This window comes from Ranitomeya variabilis, chromosome 1, assembly GCF_051348905.1.
Source record: "Ranitomeya variabilis isolate aRanVar5 chromosome 1, aRanVar5.hap1, whole genome shotgun sequence".
NCBI lineage: Eukaryota > Metazoa > Chordata > Amphibia > Anura > Dendrobatidae > Ranitomeya > Ranitomeya variabilis.
In genome coordinates this window covers 613,307,869-613,327,450 of record NC_135232.1, presented here as the reverse complement: position 1 = coordinate 613,327,450, position 19,582 = coordinate 613,307,869, and the positions used below count along the sequence as shown (strand labels likewise).

The 19,582-nt window shown below is 43.8% G+C and overlaps 1 protein-coding gene across 1 annotated transcript in view; it reads right to left on the bottom strand.

The window, feature by feature from the left end:
* Positions 1-17,320, bottom strand: part of LOC143772116 (cysteine-rich protein 2-like) — a 99,569-nt gene extending 82,249 nt beyond the window's left edge. Inside the window, exon 1 of the mRNA XM_077260631.1 lies at positions 17,146-17,320. Coding sequence (XP_077116746.1) covers positions 17,146-17,188 — 43 coding nt within the window. The 5' untranslated portion in view covers positions 17,189-17,320. The remainder of the gene's footprint in view (positions 1-17,145) is intronic.
* Between the last annotated feature and the right edge of the window lie 2,262 nt (positions 17,321-19,582).

Sequence of the window (19,582 nt, the reverse complement as noted above, 5' to 3'; positions counted from 1 at the left end):
GACATGCGCCGGTATGCGTTGTAATGCGTTTTACGACGCATGCGTCATATTGACGCACAAGACAGGGCGCAGAGGACGCTACTTGTAGCGTTTTCCCTACGCCGAAACTCCTGATCTTTACTATCTTATGACAACGCATGCGTCGCAAAACGCTGCGTTGTGTACATGCGTTGTTGGTTGCGTCGCCGACGCCGCGCCCAACAACGCAAATGTGAACGTAGCCTTATGGAGAGGTGATAATTTCTATAACCCTTATTTAGGCTCCAGAGTGACTATTATACGTTTTGGAAATGTAGGACCCCAAATATTGGAAAATTAGAAATTGTTCTAAAGCCATACAAAATAAGAAAAAAAGATTAAAGGGGTTGTCCACTTTCAAAAATGTTTAGATAAGCTCATAATTATATTCACTATTCTTTACTATCATATTACCATATATTTTCAAAGGTGTCGAGATCTTCAGCTATCAACCTTGGTCCATAATTTAGCAGCTCCAAATCCAACCATGTGCTCGACACACACCATCTGTTTGTTTCAGAACATCATCAGAGCTGTGTGTGAAGGGGGCTGGCTGACTCATCCATTTCAATAGCTAAGCCAACCCTTATTTGTCTGTATATCAGCCAGAGCAGAAAAGAGGGCACAAGCCCTCTTAAGACCCAGTTCTGATGGTGTGCAGACACAGGAATCATTTTCCTGTCTGGGCCAGATTTGGAGCAGCCAAACCAGGGGCCAAGGCTAATCTGTAGAATTATAATACATTGCTTTATAAAAGTACTGGATGGAGGCCCAATGCTATCGCATGGAGAGGGCGGTAATGTCACGATGGGGGCAGGCTTTGTAGCGTTGAGAATCTCTCCCCCCATGTGCTCACCCACCTATCCACTCTCTCTTCCCCATGTGCTGACTTCTCCCATCTGTGCTCTCTTCTTTGACCTGTCTACCCCATGTGCCATAGGCATTGTTTTTGTCCCAGAGACGCTGTTGCTCTTCAAGAGTCTCATTTGCCCTTTGTTGTCTTCGACGTTGTGCCGTTGCTACTTTCCTTTCATTGTCATTGGCGTACTTTTTAGGAGGAGCCATGTTGGCGTTGATATTTGCTTTTTAAAGGGGTTTTCCCACGAACAAAAGTACATTTTAAAAATTGTCTGTCTGACCATGTACAGAACATACCACAGATCCTGGGCAGGGGAGGAAGCAAAAGACAATACTGATATTACAGCAGGAGATTGCAGAGGATACATTTTGTGAGGTAAAAGATTGTTTTAAAACAGTCAGTGAAATATTTTACCTGACAAAATGAATCCTCTGTGATCCCCTGCTGTAATGTCAGTATTGTCTTTTGCTTCCTCCCCTGCCCAGGAGATGTGGTATGCTCCGTACACGGTCAGACACAATTTTTAAAATGAACTTTCGTTCGTGAGAAAACCCCTTTAATGTGACCGGCTTCCTCTCCCTATAGATACATCGTGCATCTGCCGCCAGGATCAGCCGAATGATTCACTGCGCCTTCGTGGAATTCGCGCAGGCGCAATAAATCAGACTGCCGCCATCTTTGTGCAGAGAGATAGCAGCAGTCACATTAACCCCTTAACCCCCGGAGCTTTTTTCATTTTCGCTCCCCTTCTTTCCAGAGCCATAACTTTTTTATTTTTCTGTCAATATGGCCATGTGAGAGCTTATTTTTTTGCGGGACAAGTTGTCCTTTTTAATGATATCATTGGTTTTACCATGTCGTGTAACAGAAAATGGGAAAAAAATTCCAAGTGCCATGAAATTGCAAAAAAAGTGCAATACCACATTTGTTTTTTGTTTGGCTTTTTTGCTAGGTTCACTAAATGCTAAAACTGACCTGCCATTATGATTCTCCAGGTCATTACGAGTTCATAGACACCAAACATGTCTAGGTTCTCTTTTATCTAAATGGTAAAAAAAATTTAAAATAAATTATAATTGCGCAATTTTCCGATACCGGTAGTGTCTCCATTTTTCATGATCTGGGGCATTTAACAAGCGCTGCCGGCCGTGTGGCCGGAAGTACGCGCACCGCAGACCCCCGTCACGTGAGGGTGAGGGCTTATTTTATGCGTGCCAAGCTGGCGTCTTTAATTATATCACTTTGGTGCAGATATGTTCTTTTGATCACTCGTTATAGCATTTTAATGCAATGTCGCTGCGACCAAAATAAACGTAATTTTGGCGTCTTGATATTTTTTACTCGCTACGCTGTTTAGCGATCAGGTTAATCCTTTTTTTATTGATAGATTGGGCGATTCTGAACGCGGTGATACCAAATATGTGTAGGTTTGATTTTTTTTAATTGTTTTGTTTTGATTGGGGCGAAAGGGGGGTGATTTGAACTTTTATATATTTTTTTTAAATATCTTTAAACTTTTTTTTTTTTTTTTTTGGCATGCTTCAATATCCTATATGGGAGGCTAGAATCATCCACTACTCGATTGCCTCTGCTACATAGAGGTGATGCACAGATCACCTCTATGCAGCAGAATTACAGGCTTGCTATGAGCACCGGCCACAGGGTGGCGCTCACAGCAATCTGCCATCAACAACCATAGAGGTCTCAAGGAGACCTCTGGTTGTGATGTCAACGCAACGATAACCCCCGACCACGCGACGGGGGTCTGTGATGCGCGTACTTCCGGCCACGCAGCCGGCAGCGCTTGTTAAATGCCGCTGTTAGAGTTTGACAGCGGCATTTAACAAGTTAATGGGAGCAGGCGGATCGCGATTCTGCTCGCGCCCATTACGGGCACGTCAGCTGTACAAAACAGCTGACATGTCACGGCTTTGATGAGCCCACCTCAAAGCGGGGGATACTGACAGCTGACGTACTATCCCATCAGCTGGCAGAAAGGGGTTCAAATTGCGCATACGCGCCTCCTGTACAAAGATGGAGGCAGTCAGTGAATCATTCGTCTGATCCTCGCGGCGGTGTGTTCACGACGGTGTTCCGCTGGCGGTACCGAACAAGAGGCTGCGTACGGCGTATACAGTGTGTGTGTGTTGCATACGGCCTATACAGTGTGCGTTTGTGTGTGCAGTGTGTGTGTGTGTCTGGTGTGTGTGTGTGGTGCGACGGTGTTCCGCTGGTGGTAAAGCGCAAGAGGCCGGTAACACCAGCAGTTATATTGAGACACCCATCACTTGGGGGTCCCAATATGGCGGTCGGTGAACTTCCGCCGCTTGGAATTCTGGGATCCGGACACATCTGGACGGAACAGGATGTGAAGACATTACAAGGTAAGTATATATTAAGATTAGTGCTCGATTCATGAAAACTGGATTAATGAAGGGGAGTTTTGGAGTAGGATGCGCCAAATTCATTAAGAGGCGTACACCACTCAATGAATTCTGCGCATCTACTCAGTACCGTGCTCCTCCTTGCACATCACCAAAATTGCAACTCCAGTCAGGGACTCTAGTAACATTTCTGGCGTAAAAATTGCTGCCTCTTTTGATGAATTTGATAGGGCAGACATTGCCATGCCCGTTCTGACTCCTCTCTATATGCGCCCATTTTGGCAGAGCTTCATCAGACTGGAGCAAAAACTGTGAGACTATTCAAAGTGTTTTACAATGTTTTCTGACTTAAAAGCTTTGGTATATTGGCCCTTTAGTATTTTGCACCTGAAATCTACAAAAAAAAACAAAAAAAAAAAAACATAAAAACTGTAATCCCCTCATTTTTCTATTCCGTAAATTTAAAAAAAAAAATACAAAAAAAAAAAAGAAAATTTGGCAGAATTGCTGTTTTTTGGTCACTTTGCCTCTAGAAGAAAAAAATGGAATAAAAAGTAATCATAAAGATGTATGTACCCTAAAATGATACCAAGAAAGAGTATAGATCCTATGCAAGAAAAAACAAACAAACAAGAACAATCCTGTAGAGATGAAGCTCTTGTTTCTAAGTATGGGGACACAATCCAAACATTTATTTTTAAAAAGTAGTAAAACTCAAATTTGGTATCACAGGAACTTCACTGACCTCCAGAATAAAGTTACGTCATTTTTACAGCCCCGTGAATGCCGTAAAATGAAACCTAAAAACTTATGGCAGAACTGCTGCTTCCTATTTCACACCACATTTTTGTCCTGTTTTCCAATATATTATACAGTGAATTAAAATGGCGCAATAAAAACTACTACCAATCTAAAAAAAAAAACAAAACACATATGTATGAACCGTAAATAGAAATATATATATATATATATATATATATATATATATATATATATATATATATATATATATATATATATATATATATATATATATATATATATATATATATATATAAAAAAAAGTTTGGCTCGGAGAGGGAAGGGGACGAAACTTAAAAAAAAAAAAAAAATTGGCGTGACAGTGTCCGCTGTATACAAATATTGAAAGGTTTTGTTACATGTCGAAGTATATGCAGTTTTTTATTTTTTCAGTAAGTGTTGGTAAAAACAAAACAAAACAGGATTTGACGTTTTCCTGTGAGGATTTCCATTTATCTAAATTGCACAGTAGTTCTGTAGCGGCTTAAGACATCAGTGCCAAAAACCACAGACATCATCCCGCAGCGAATGTCAGCACGGCTATTTAAAGGCTGCTTTATAGATATAAAACTAAGAAGCAAATTTCCAGCACATGTGAGAAATAACCCTGTTAAGTGCCCAGTTACAGAACATTATAGACCTGTGATCCACAGCGAACCCGGGACCATAATATATACAATGAACAGCCTGATCTAATATATACACATTTTTGGGACATTTTAGTCCAGTATTCACATAGGTGACCTGAGGACTCGTTCACATTTTCCTCTGCCTCTTCTCCGGGAGAAGGAAAAGACAGATGCTGGCATTAAAAAGTAGAACATGGTCCGTCTTTTCTCCATCCCCCCCGACATCTGTCCACATATCTCACTGATCTCCATGTGAATATCCAGCCGGAGCCAAAGAGCGGAACAGCGGATGGAGCTGTGATTATAACCAACTGAATGCGCTGGACAAGTTAACACTTACCAATGGGAACCCTGTAGGAGCACCCTCTGTAATATGGCCAAACGGCTTCTTAAAGCAGAAAGTTCTGCTGGGCAAATGGTTAAAAGTGTACTGTTAAGCCCCCATACACATTAGACTTATGTCATCGGAACCCTCCAATATTGACAGGTATGGAAGCCCCAGATAATTTATTTGAGGCTGAAACATCAATATGGCATTTTCCAATTTCAGACCGCCGATTGCAAAATAGATCACGGGACAGAAGATCGCCGTATGTCTCAAGATGGTGCACTGACCTGTAAGGTACTGTGACATGCAAGTCTTTAAAAAAAAAAATCAACTGGTCCCAACTTTTTAGGCAGTCGCAATACCGCCACGGTATCCCCATTCACCTGGACTATGTAGAAGATTAATGGGAGCACTTTATTGCAAAGGAAAAGCCAAAAACTTGAGAGCATGTTCACACATGGCGTTTGCTTGGCTGCGTTTTATTTTTCCTGCAGCAAAAATGATACATTTTACAGTACCAGCAAAATGAATAAGATTTAAAAAATCTCATGCAAACAATTTACTTTTTTCTTTTTTTTTTTTTTTTTTTTAAAATCTGCAGCGAGTCGATTTCAGTGTTTTCCCCTATTCTAATGAATAGGAGGAAAAAAGGCACGTAAATACAAAAGAATTTCACACAGCATTTTCCGGCAGAAAAAAAAAAAAGACACTATATGTGAACATACCCTCACTTTCTGCCATTGTCCCTAGCCGATCTATGGATGCAGTGTTGAGGTCATGAATACAGTAGGTGATCGCTGCAGTCAATCATTGAGCCAAGTGATTGACTGTAGTGTTCATTAAGTCAGCGCTGCAGCCTGTCAACAAAGACCAGGAGCAACAGCAGAGAGGTATCACCAGACCTGTTCAGGGTAAGTAAGGCTTTTTTAATTTTTTTTTTTAAAGAAAGCATGGTTGTGGACTTTTGCGAGCAGAAAACCTCTTTTGCTCCGCTGAATAGGTGTTTTTTATTTCCATAGGACGGGAGAGATATGCAGAGTCAGTTAACTGGATATTCCCAGGAGGATCTATTACAGGCGAGCATTGATTCCTGAGACAGATGTTGCTTGTACAGAGGTCGACAATCCTGACTGTATGAAAAGCCCCCTTAAATATAGGGGAACGGTCATGTCAGTGTACATTGTAGGCATTTCCCATGTAGTCACGTTAGCCATTATGGCCTAAATGCCCGCCGCGCTGTCGTGCGCTGGAGCTGGATCCATACTTAGAATTCCTGAGATAAGATGAAATCTCGCAGGGACGTGAGAGATCACTGACGTACAGAGCTCATTGTGTCTCTTCCCACGGATCCGTCACTCATCGCCGCGATTATATAAAAAGTGCACAAGTTTGCTTCCTGCTTGTCGGCAAGAATGCAATCTGGGATAATAATTATGCATTATTGCATGTCAGCTACTCTGGATTAAGGTTCGGTAATATAACCAACCGTTAGATCTCTCACTGACATCTAGCAACAGTACAGTATATCCATATAGGAGATAGTTTTCTAACTAATAAAACAAATGACAGAATTACTGTATGTAAAAGTTGGTTAAAAACGCATTGCATACACATGTCATACAGATGCTAGTTGATAAAAAAAAATCGCATTGTACTCGCATGACATTTGTCTGACTTTTCAGGAACAACATTGGAGCGATTTAATTTACCTGGATGAGTGAGTGTCCTTATATTTCAGGCAATGTCTCCTGGGAAAAAACAGGTATGTAAATTTGCGTTCTGCAACAAATTAGAAAGCAGTCTCTCTAGTGCCACTTGCTAGAAATACTTACAACTGTATCTATAAGTCAACGTTTGATCAATTAACAAGTTTTGTAATATCATTGAGGCTGAATTCAGATGTCTGTAAAACACAGTTATAAACCGGCTTTCATGTCTCCTGACCAGAACTCAGCAGCTTCAGATGCAAAAACCCCCAAAACACTGCCCTTTACTCACCATCCCCGGGTCCAGACCAGAGTTCCCGCTGCTCCCAGTGTCTGTTAATCCCTGCAGTGTCGACGTCACATCGACAGCACTGCAGCCAGTAACTGGGCGCATCGGCAATGCCCGAATTCACGGCACCAGCTGCCAAGCACACTTATTGGCTGCAGCGCTGTCTATCTGATGTCAGCACTGCAGAGAATAAAAGACACAGTGAGCAGCGGTCGAGACTGCGCGGGACCTGGTGAGGGTGAGCCAAGAACAGTTTGTTTAAAAACAAAAGAAAAAAGCTGCAGCCAGGGAAGGGGCGTTTTCCAAAACTGTAAAAACACATAACATTACATGTACATGGAGTCTTTTTTGCTGAGTTTTCAGAGCAAACACTGGCTATATGCACAATGAGTTTTGAAGCAGAAATTAAGCAGAAACTTCAACTTTTTTGGGGGGAAGATTTTAAGAGTTTCTGCTCAAAAAATACTCTTTAAGAACATGGCCAATGAGCAGACACTCGCTGTTTTTGAGAATTGTACAGTTTCTGCTCATATTTTGTGCCAAAAACTCCTTGAAAAACTTTGGGCCTTAGGGCGCAGTCAGAAGGCAGTATAACACATTTGCCTATCGCATTGCAGTGCTCAGACTGGCCAGCAGCTGTCCAGCGTGATAGCATGTATTTCTATGCAGCTGCTACTCTCAGGTCAGAAGAGCCGCCAGCCAGTCCGAGAATTGCAATGCGAGTGTCGTCCGTGTTCTACGGCAGTCTGACTGTGCCCTAAGACAGGATGTATTTTAAGTGCAATGTAAGGGGGTACAAAGGCGGTACTATCTTTCCCCTCCTCACACTTGTCCTGGTATGTTTTATTGCATATATATGGTTTTGCTGTAGGCTTCTATATTTTATATTGTATATGTAAAGACTTCACGTAATGTGTGTTAGGTTTGTATAGCATTGTAGCTGATTTGCACTTGGTATTCTGTTTTGTAGGGAAAGCTCAGTTCTAATTTTATCCACTAGATGGTGGCATTTTAGTGTACGTAGATAGGATAGAACACAATCTATTATATAGTTAATTATAGGAGGAATTTTAGGTGGTTACGTCAGGATGACTTCCTGAGTAAGTCAGTTGGGGCCAGAGTGACCATAGAGCTCGGGTGGGCTTCAGGCCCGAGCAACACAGCCAACCACGTAACGTTTAAAAAGTGCCCAGCCATCCAGAGTCTGCAGGAAAGGACAGAAGTGCAGCTGAAGCGGCAGTGTGACCACAGACTGGAGCTGGGGACAAAAGGTAGGTCCGGGATAGTACACGGGACGCAGGTCACTCAGAAATGTGACAGGTCATTGCATGGGCTGATGCCCTTAGATCCGGGGCGAAACGGACAAGGGAATCCCATGCTCAGAGACTTTGCTAAAGGAGGACGCTGTGTTACCGCAGGAGGCAGTGGGACCCCGAATGTTAAACTGATGCTAATGTTGTCACTGATCAGGATGTGATGTGTGAAAGAAAAAGTAAACTTCCAAGTTTTAAGTTCGTATTGGACTCTGTCTCTCATTGTGCAATAACACAAGCAGTGGTGCCTAAGCAAGACTGATGGGACCCTGAAGGTGCAGAAGGCGTAACTGAAGGTATGCGGACAGTGGGACAGTGTTTCATGTGATGGGAGACCAGGGCGCGCTACAACATAGTCTCAGCCACGACTACCGCCCTGGCGCTCCCTCACATATAACTGCAAAGCCACTTTTACACAGGTCAGGTATGGTGATGGTTTTGGAAGACAGCGGCCATGTTTTACACTCGCACAACCCCATTTAAATTTTGCTCAAGAAAGCGTCATTTCATTAGGCTTTCTTCAGGAAAGCACTACTTGTCTAGAAAGTCATGGTGAGATCATCACTTTAGTCATAAAGCTCCTCGCATTCAGTTAGTAAATGCTGCCAGTGTTTGTTCTGTCCAGCGGAGGTATGAGACATATTTTCCTCTGCCTTCACATCACAATGCCTCCTTTCTGGTGACACGTTACAGAATCCCACAATGTCTTCACGTGGAAAGTTTTATAATACAGTAATTAAGCTTTCAGCAGCGTTGTAAAGCTCGGCTTAGAAGAACTGCATTGTCTTATTCGGGATAAGAAAGAACAAAAACAGCAATTTTGCCATTCCCTCTTTTAATTTTATTTAAATTGTTTTTACTTTTGCACAATAAAACACTTTTTATGGGGTTTTCACCAAGACCAGCAACATTTTTATTTTTCAGTAGTTTTTGTTTGTTTTTTTGCACATGACAACTTTTAATTTTCATTTCTTACATTTTTTTAAATCACTATTTATTATTTTCTTTTTTTTTTTTTTTTATAAGTGGAAAGAAGGGAAAGGAAAGAAAGAAGCTGATCCCAGTTATGTATAGTTTTTTTCCATACTGAAAAAATAAAAAAACAAAACCATTGGTCTGCTGTGGTCGGCTGTGTACATCCTCCGTTAAGCTCCGCCTACACTCCGCATGCATCCTGCGTACCTATCTTTAACATTGGGCACGCAGTGAAACTTGTTGTATGCGGATGCGTCCACATGCGGCGTTTTGACGTGCCGGGAACGCAACTCATCCAAAGGATGAGGTAAGGGAAAGGAGTTTGGTGGCTGCTGGCTGGCGGGTGTCAGTAGGGATATTAAAGTCACCCACGATGATGGTGGGGATGTCAGCAGACAGAAAGTGAAGAAGCCAGGTGGAGAATTGGTCAGTGAAGGCAGTGGCTGAGCCTGGTGGTCGGTATATGACAGCCTGGGGGAGCAATGGGTGCCAGAGATGCGCTTACACAGCTTACATTAGTATGCTTAGTGAAATGGACCACAGCAGTGCATACTTTGATTTTTTTTTCCACGTAATTCCGCAAATCATTAGTCTGAGTGATAATCAGCCATGTGCACTGGTACATTGGCACACACAGACAAGAGGTCTAAAAGGTATTGTCTGTCTTTGTGAAGAGTGACATGCCTGAGAGACGTTACCCCTTAGGGTACCGTCTCACAGTGGCACTTTTGTCGCTACGACGGTACAATCCGTGACGTTCCAGCGATATCCATACGATATCGCTGTGTCTGACACGCAGCAGCGATCAGGGACCCTGCTGAGAATCGTACGTCGTAGCAGATCGTTTGGAACTTTCTTTCGTCGCTGGATCTCCCGCTGTCATCGCTGGATCGTTGTGTGTGACGCCGATCCAGCGATGCGTTCGCTTGTAACCAGGGTAAACATCGGGTTACTAAGCGCAGGGCCACGCTTAGTAACCCGATGTTTACCGTGGTTACCAGCGTAAAAGTAAAAAAAAACAAACAGTACATACTTACATTCCGGTGTCTGTCCCCCGGCGTTCTGCGTCTCTGCACTGTGAGCGCCGGCCAGTCGGAAAGCGAGCACAGCGGTGACGTCACCGCTGTGCTTTCCGGCTGGCAGACACAGTGCAGAGAAGCAGAACGCCAGGGGACAGACACCGGAATGTGAGTATGTACTGTTTTTTTTTTTTACTTTTACGCTGGTAACCACGGTAAACATCGGGTTACTAAGCGCGGCCCTGCGCTTAGTAACCCGATGTTTACCCTGGTTACCCGGGGACTTCGGCATCGTTGGTCGCTGGAGAGCTGTCTGTGTGACAGCTCCCCAGCGACCACACAACCACTTACCAACGATCACGGCCAGGTCGTATCGCTGGTCATGATCGTTGGTAAATCGTTATGTGAGACGGTACCCTTAGATCCCAGTCAGAGCCCTCTAATCTACCCAAATCAGATCTCTTGCTTTCTTCTCTAAAGGAGCAACTTCCACACACAGACGACAGAGACCAATTATTCTATACACACCTGAATGAGCCCTAATAGGCACATACATATGACCGGACTACCATGGCGAACCATTAGGTGACATACTGCAATCAAGTACTGACATCTAGGAGATTAAACATCCAGGGTTGCAGTTACCTCTGATCCTAGTTGTGAGCTGTATAACACAGATGTCACTTGCATGTTATCGTGACTAAAATGGATTCTCTGCCAAAATTAAAAATGCCCAAGAGGTGGAGCATGCTGCCAAAAGAATGAAAAAAGGCTTTTTCACCTCCGCACTGCACTTTTGCTGTTGTGGTCTGTGTGCTGGTTATCTGGCCCTGACCTTGCCGTCAGCCAACGGTTTCTGGCCTGGCAGAGACCAGAGCATCAGTGCTCGAAGAGGGAAGAGAATATGGGGGTGAGTATGCGTTGCCTACTAGAATAATACAATGCCTGTCATTGCTGTTAAATAATAACTCCCTGAAACCCCCAAAAATCTATTTTAGGGCGCATGGAGACGTTGGTGAGACAGTCCGGGCATGGACCACAATGCTTGGAGCGGCCATGGGTCCCCTCACCTGAACTCAGCGGCCTTGTAGGATAATAAAAGGTTGTCGCGTTCGGCTCAGGAGACAAGTAATAATTGCAGTCTGTGCATGGTCCGTATTTCACATACGTCTGCATAAGCCCTAAACGTAAAATAGCTTCAATATTACCCTGATGTCTCCACACTCACTTTTTAAAAGAAACTTTCCACGGCCTCAATCCTTTTGCAGCAGTCAAAGCTGCTTCCGAGTTTCCTATGATTTGCCTGTTGCAGGGTAGCTCCTGCCTAAATTGGATTTGCAAAAAAACCTAACATGTAGCCCTCCCCTTACGGCAAGTACAAAGGACACTATTGAAGTCTGCATTCTATATGTTTATTCTAATAAATGCGTCTGGCACGGACACGATGTAAGTAGACAGCACCATGAATGCACATTTATCAAGGGAAAAAATTTCTTGGTGTATAAACCTAACTTAAAACCATAATGAAAAAACACTCATTACAAAAAGGAAAGTTCTAAAGTCCTTTCATACTAAACCCCACAAGTTAAAACAGCTTTTGGTGAACATATAGGTCTAATATGTCCAGGATTTATCCCTTCTATCATCTTCTGCAACTTAACACCCTCTCTTTTTGAGTGGGGAGTTTCTCTCCAACAGCATTCTGCTAGTGAGACGCCCAGCCAGGGCAGTGGGGTACTCGTTACCAGGTCTGGTCTCAAGGGGGATGTCACGGTGGCTGCGACCTGGTCCGTGGCCATGGGGCTCAACGTTAAAGGGTAACGGTCTTTAAGGGGAAAATGTTTATAAGTCTGTCGTGACGCCATCTGTGGTGTTCGGTCAATAGTGGGACCGACCCTGCGTTAAAGGGATCCTCTGGGGGTTGTTATTGCAGCACTGATGGTACAATTCCCACAGGTGAAGCGGGGTCCTAAGATGTGTGGCAAGGTGGTGAATGACGACGAATAAATGGAGGAGACAAGTTGTAAGTCTTTATCTGGTTTACTGTAGTTGGTAGGCCACAGTCTAGGGTACCAGGCAATGGTAATGTTGGTCCGGCCGGCCAAGAAGCAATGGAGGGTTCCCTTTTCCAGTAGAGGTCCGTGAGCCTTTCCTCCTTGCGCTATTTTGTGAGGTCCCTGCTGATGCTCACTACATTCAACCCCTCAGGTTATCTTCCTCTCCTGGAGCTGCAGCTCACACTTCTGCTGCACGACCCACTGTATGTTCTCACTGCTCTCTTCCACTTTCTGCCAGGAGCTGCAGACTCCCACGTCTGCTCAGCTGCACTCCTTTCTCACCAGCTCTGCCTAAGCTGATGCTCCCAGACAAGCTCCTCTCTGGCAATCTCTATCCAACTCTCTTTCTTAGGCTGGAATCACACTACAGCGAGATACGGCAGGTTAAAACCCAGCTCTGGCACTGGCACTCCAGAGCGGAGCGTGCGGCCGCACAGCAACACATGGAGCTGCACGCTCCGCTCCGGAGTGCCGGTGCCAGAGCTGGGTTTTAACCTGCGAGACTCGACCGTATCTCGCTGTAGTGTGACTCTGGCCTTACCAGGGGCTGCATCACTTTCTTGTGCATGCACGGCCCCTCTACTCCAGACTTCCTTTCTCCTCAGTGTCTCTCTGACTGTCTAACTCCTCCTCCAGACCAGGACATATATCCATATTTGAGGGAAGCTCCCCTGAATCCGGGTCCTGAGCTCCCCCTCCTGGCCTGGATTCAGAATGTGTTGCATGTGTATGCCTTACCTGGTGAAGAGAACCCCATTGCCTCTGAGCATGACATTACCTTCCCCAAAGGAAAAGCAACATCACTGCAGCAACCGGTTACCTGGGGTGCTGCACTAGCACGATAGGTGCCAGAACTCACTTCCTAGCCATCACTAGCCTCAATTCCTAGCCATTGTCCAATAGCCTCAAACTGAAAGTCTGCCTCTCTATTTTGCTTATTTGCAGTTTGACAGAGAGGAGAGTATGGGAAAAAGGGACAAAGCTTGGCCCCCACAAAGCTCTGCCCCACTTCTCGCTTCCTGTAATCTGTGCCTGCTTCTCTGCAGCTACAGGCAGATTATATTTTACAAAAGACAGCCAGCATTTAGGAGCAATTTGTTAGTATTAATGAAACAATGTAACTTTAGAATAATGAGATTTGCAGATTGTGTATCAGGCCACATTCACACATTCAGGATTTCGTCAGTATTTTACATCAGTATTTATAAGCCAAAACCAGGAGTGGAACAATCAGAGGAAAAGTATAATAGAAACACGTCACCACTTCTGTATTTTCCATCCACTCCTGGTTTGGGCTTACAAATACTAAGGTAAAATACTGACCACGTACTGAACGTGTGAATGTGGCCTTATACAGAGGCTATTTAGAGTTGTGGTCCCCAACATTTTTTTACCTTGACGGTCATATTTACTTCAGAGAAATGGTCATGAACCACATTCCATGTGAATAAGTTGTATATACACCACATAGCCAATAAAAAAAAAAACAATTGAAATAAGAGGTAAGAGGGTTCTCCCTGACTTATTATTCAGCCGCCACAGTTCACACTGACCTTGGCAAATGCAGGGGTTAAGTTGCCGGGGTGGGAATGGACTCTGGTCCCAGCAGATGCCTGCGGGTGCAGACTGTGTAAAACAGCAGACACCTGCTTCTGAGTGCCCTCCACACATAGATATACAGCAGCCATCATTGCTCGCATCCTGTCATTGGTCGTTAAAGGATTATTCTGGTTCTGCTCACTCCCATATTGTGGTGTTATCACGACCACAGATGCCTGCCGGAATGAATGCGCCATCGGAATGCGTCATACACCTGCCCTAATACATAGGAAAGGGTACAACAGATGTGGTGCGCCACTCACCTCCATTTTGTTACTGAAGGAGTATGTGGAGGAGGCTAGTTTTGGGAAAGAAATTGGGAGCCGGGTGTGTGCATTTTGCACACTGAAGCACAGTAGAAGTTCGAGGCTGGTAAGAGGCTAGGTCTTATCCTGGAAGATGGCGTGGGAATAAGCTAAGAAAATTTAAGGGCACCAACAAGGGGGCAGCTACAACGCCTTTCATTGTTCCTTCTCCACTTCTTCCAGCTCCCGATTGTCTGCTAAAGCCGACGCTAATTCGCTGAGCCAGCAGATAACCGCGAGCCACACAACAGGGGCACATGTAGCTCGCGAGCCCTGGGGTGGGGACCCCAGATGTAGATGGTTCGGTGATAACTTACTGATTTTTGGTGTGCTGACCACTGAGACAAGGACAAGGCTCTGTGGTGCCCTAACAATGTCGCGGTAGTCGAATACGCACACCACCACTCCAGTCACTGTCTATCTCACTTCTGGGTACTGGTGGGGGTCCTATGGTCAGAAACACCTACCCCTTCCCCAGCGATCAGCAAGCTGTCTTGTCACAATTTCTTTAATACACAATTGATTCCACATCAGGCATAACACCACTGTGGTACTTCACATAGACAGGCGCAACGTTTCTGGAAAAATCCTTTCCTTGGGGGTCACTAACTATGACACTAGAGGTAATGGGGGGGGGGGTGGAATTTATGATTGTATTTGCACCAACATCTTGCAAAATTCTACTGTCATAAATGCAATTTTCTTCAAATTTGTTATTAAGGGGTTTTGCTATTTTCAGAGATCCCCTGTCCCTCGACTCGACTGGTTTAAGAAAAAAAAAAAAAATCTGTGCTTTACACCCCCTTCCAGGGTCAGGGTCTATTACTGAGCCTCTGACGCTGCTCTTGTGTCAGTTCTGCCTGAAGTCATGGCACATGGCACCCAGCCCTCCAATTGGCTGCAGTGCTGTTAATGTGACGTTAGCGCCACAGATAATGTCAGATACTGCGAGCAGAGATGGAGATTCATTGTTGGACCTGGGGAGGGCGAGTAAGAAACATACTGTTATTTTTATTTTATTTTTTTTAAATGCAGCAGAGTTACAGGTGTTTTTCAAACCTGGAAAAGTTATTTTAGGTAGCAGCAGAATAGAAGTGAATACACTAAGTAACTGACACCATTTGGCTACTTTCACACTAGTGTCGTACGACGCATTGCGTCGTTGCAACGTACCGATGCAAGCAGTGAAAGCGCCGCACAACGGGGGCAGCGGATGCTATTTTTCAAAGCATCCGCTGCCCCATTGTGATGTGCGGGGAGGCGGGGGCGAAGTTCCGGCCGCGCATGCACGGTCGGAAATGGCGGACACGACGCACCAAAAAATGTTACATGCAACGTTTTTTGGTGGCGATGGACCGACGCAACACGACGCAACCGTCGCACGACGGTTGCGACGTGTCACAATGCGTCGCTAATGCAAGTCTATGGAGAAAAAACGCATCCTGCAAGCACTTTTGCAGGATGCGTTTTTTCTCCAAAATGACGCATAGCTACGTGCAGTGCACGACGCTAGTGTGAAAGTAGCCTTTGTCAGAATGTGGGAAGTTACAACTTGCAATAATGTAATTAAAAAATAGCATAAAAACACAAACTGCGCCAAGCTACAAGACTTGCACTATAATAACAAGCGCAGGGGCTGCCGAGGGCACAACTACTACCCAGAAAATGAGTAAAGCGGAAGCGTCTGTTCCGCTCACTACAATTAACTTTATTAGCCTATTAATTTGCCTTTTATGGTAACTATATCTATTGTAGCGACTCGCATATGTTGTATTAACCTGCCTGTTTGTATGTCTGGAAGACAAATCCCTTTGCTATGATCCTGGAGTGGCTTGGGTGCCGCATATAATTTCAAGACACGCCCGGCTCCTGTGTATGCCAGGCAAAACCTCTGAAGCATCCCATAAAGCTGTAATAATTTATATTTAAGGTGATCAAAGATTATTTCATTATATAATTATATACACACACACACACACACACACACTAAAAAAAATATTTGATCACTTTAATTATAAAGTAGCAGAGCCTTATAGGGTATATGCTGTAAAAAAAAAATATATATATATATAAATAAAAGTAAAAAAAAAATACATAAAAAATAATTAAAAATTACTCCTAAAATATTATAACAGTGCCCCCTTATAGTGGCGTTTGCCCCCGACATCGCAATTTACATGATTTGTAAATATGGCTATCAGGGATTTTTTTTTAATTGCAAGAAAATATATAAATATTAAACGACTCCTAAAATACGAACTTTTCTAAATGTGCCCCTGTACAGATGCATCTACCTCTACCATTACAATTTGCATGGTTTATAATGATGGCGATCAGAGACTTTTTTTATTGCTGAAAATTATATTATATATTCTAATAAAAATTAGAATTCATAATTATGGTGAAAATATATTATTCTATTGAAAAGCATGTTACTAAAATAGATAAATTAATAAAAAAATAAATTATTGAATGCCTCCTATAATTAAATGCTGCCATCGCCACTCACATGATGTAATATCACCAGGTGATCCTACATTTTCCAGCATATTTCACCATTATATTTTGCTTTTTTGCATGGCTGTACATGGTGCCAAGTTATCAGGACTGGCATGGAGATGGCTGCCAGGTGCAGCATCCTGCACAAAGTAACCAGCAGCAATGGAGGCACATGCATACTCTCTGTGAGATGCTACACGGTGACATGGCAATGATTGCCAGCAGTGCTGCCAGGCTGCAGGCTTTGGTGTGTGCAGCCCTGGCACCATGGCAGTGTCACACCCTGCTACCATCCCTCTACATTGTGTGCCAGCTGCACTGTCATCACTAGCAGGTGGCAGTGGAGTCAGAAATGGCGCCTTACCGAAGTACACGGTCTTGTCACACTTCGGACACTTGGATGCCATGCTGGAGACGCGTCCTTTGTGGCACAGGCTCCGGGTGCCGAGCTGCTAATGCCGCTACCAGTCTCCCACGTTCTGGGCAGACGTCAGTGGGCTGCTCCTCCTGTCACTCCAGCCTCCTCCATGTTTCTCAGCCTCCTATTGGCACCAGGCAGACGGCGGTCCCGCCCGCCATTATCTCCTCTCTGCTACTTCACAGGCTACCGTCTGTCAAAATGCCATTTTCTGCAGATGGGAATCAAAATGAGAGGCTCCATTTACACATGAGGGCTAAAAATACACTTTAAGGTGACGCTATGATTATTTTTCTGTCATCTTTTTATTTCTCGAGCCTCCATATAATCGCCTCAGATTCTGCTCCAAAATCCACATAAAAAACAAAAAAATTCAACAGCATCTAGCGTTTCTATTGTGCGGTTCCACTCCAAAAAACACCTGAAACCCCATCAAAAAACACTTCAAACTACCTTCCTGTTCATTTCTATGTGAAAATAACGACTTGCGTCCATAAGTTTAGGCTTTATCCAGTACTCAAAACTACATTTTCAAAGACGCTTCAGAAATTGCTGCCTTTCCGGTGTTTTCTCAGCATTTTTTAGATAGCGTTTTTTGGATGTTTACTGAAGGGTTTTGTTGATTTTTTTTTCCACCAGCATTTTTCTAGCATCTTTGGGCGTTTTTTTATTGGTGTTTTTCTGATTTTTTTTTTACATCAATTAATCATTGTAGAAAACGCCAGTGATTTTTTTTTAGGTAAAAATGCTCAAAAAAACACCTGGGTGACTTCCTAGTGCAAAACGTTTATTAGGACGTTTCATCTTGGGTGCTTTTTCTGTTGTTTTTATGAACAAAGTTGCTAAAACTCTGAATAAAGACTCAGTGTGAATGTACCATAAACAAGTCAGGCTTTCAAAAACACTAAGCTGACCGTTCTTCGGGCGTTTTCTTCTAGGAAGATGCTTTGTACATTACAACAGAACTCAACGGGAAGGCTTAAAAATGTCCGGACAATGCCGGGGCATTTTGTTTAGTGTTTTTTTTTTTTAATTTTCACTCACTGCTTAATAAATAGATCTAAAAAAAAAGTCTGAAAATCGCAAAGAAACACTTGAAAAAATGCCACAAAATGTTTGCAGAAATCACCTAAGAAAATGATTATGTATAAAAAAAACAACGTTGAGTATAGTGGTATCCGCTTGCAAATCTCATTTTTTGACCCTTGGAGATGAGCTCAATGAGTTTTTGGAGTGGAACCTTTCTAAAATCCTACTCAAAGACTCAACGCTCCTCAAATATCTTGGGAATTTTGTGGTGTAAACACCTTTAACTAGTTTTGCGCAACTTGACGGTGCCTACTTTTGTCGATTTTACCTCATTCCCAACCGGCTTTGCCAACCTGGGGGGTGCATGTATGGATGTGGCGAAGCACACCCATCTGATTCTTTAACATTTACAACATTTGGGTGAATGTATGGCGCGTGGCGAAGCCCATTCATCTGATTCAGGAACATTTACACCACTTGGCTGCATGTATGGGACGTGGCAAAGCCAACCCATCTGATTCAGGAACATTTACACCAATTGGGTGCATGTATGGGACGTGGCAAAGCCCACCCATCTGATTCAGGAACATTTACACCACTTGGTAGCATGTATGGCACGTGGCGAAGCCCACTCATCTGATTCATTAACATTTACATCACTTCGGTGCAAGTATGGACGTGGCGAAGCCCACTCATTTGCTTCATTAACATTTACATCACTTGGGTGCAAGTATGGACATGACGAAGCCCACTCATCTGATTCATTAACATTTACGCCACTTCGGTGCATGTATGTACGTGGCGAAGCCTACTCATCTGATTCATTAACATTTACGCCACTTGAGTTCATGTATGGGACATGGTGAAGCCCACTCATCTGATTCACATTTACGCCACTTCGGTGCATGTATGGACGTGGCGAAGCCTACTCATCAGATTCATTAACATTTACCCCACTTGGGTGCAGTAATGGGATGTGGTGAAGCCCACCCATCTGATTCAAGAACATTTACACCACTTGGGTACATGTATGGGACTTGGCGAAGCCCACCTATCTGATTCAAGAACATTTATACCAAATGGGTGCATGTATGGGACGTTGCGAAGCCCACCCATCTGATTCAGACACATTTACGCTACTTGCGTGTGTGTGTGTATGGAACGTTGCGAAGTCTACCCATCTGATTCAAGAATATTTACGCCACTTGGGTGCATTTATGGGATGTGGTGAAGCCCACCCATCTGATTCATGAACATTTACGCCACTTGTTTGCAAGTATGGGACGAGACGAAGCCCACCCATGTGATTCATGAACATTTACGCCACCTTACCTGAGGACTTTTTCTAGTGGGG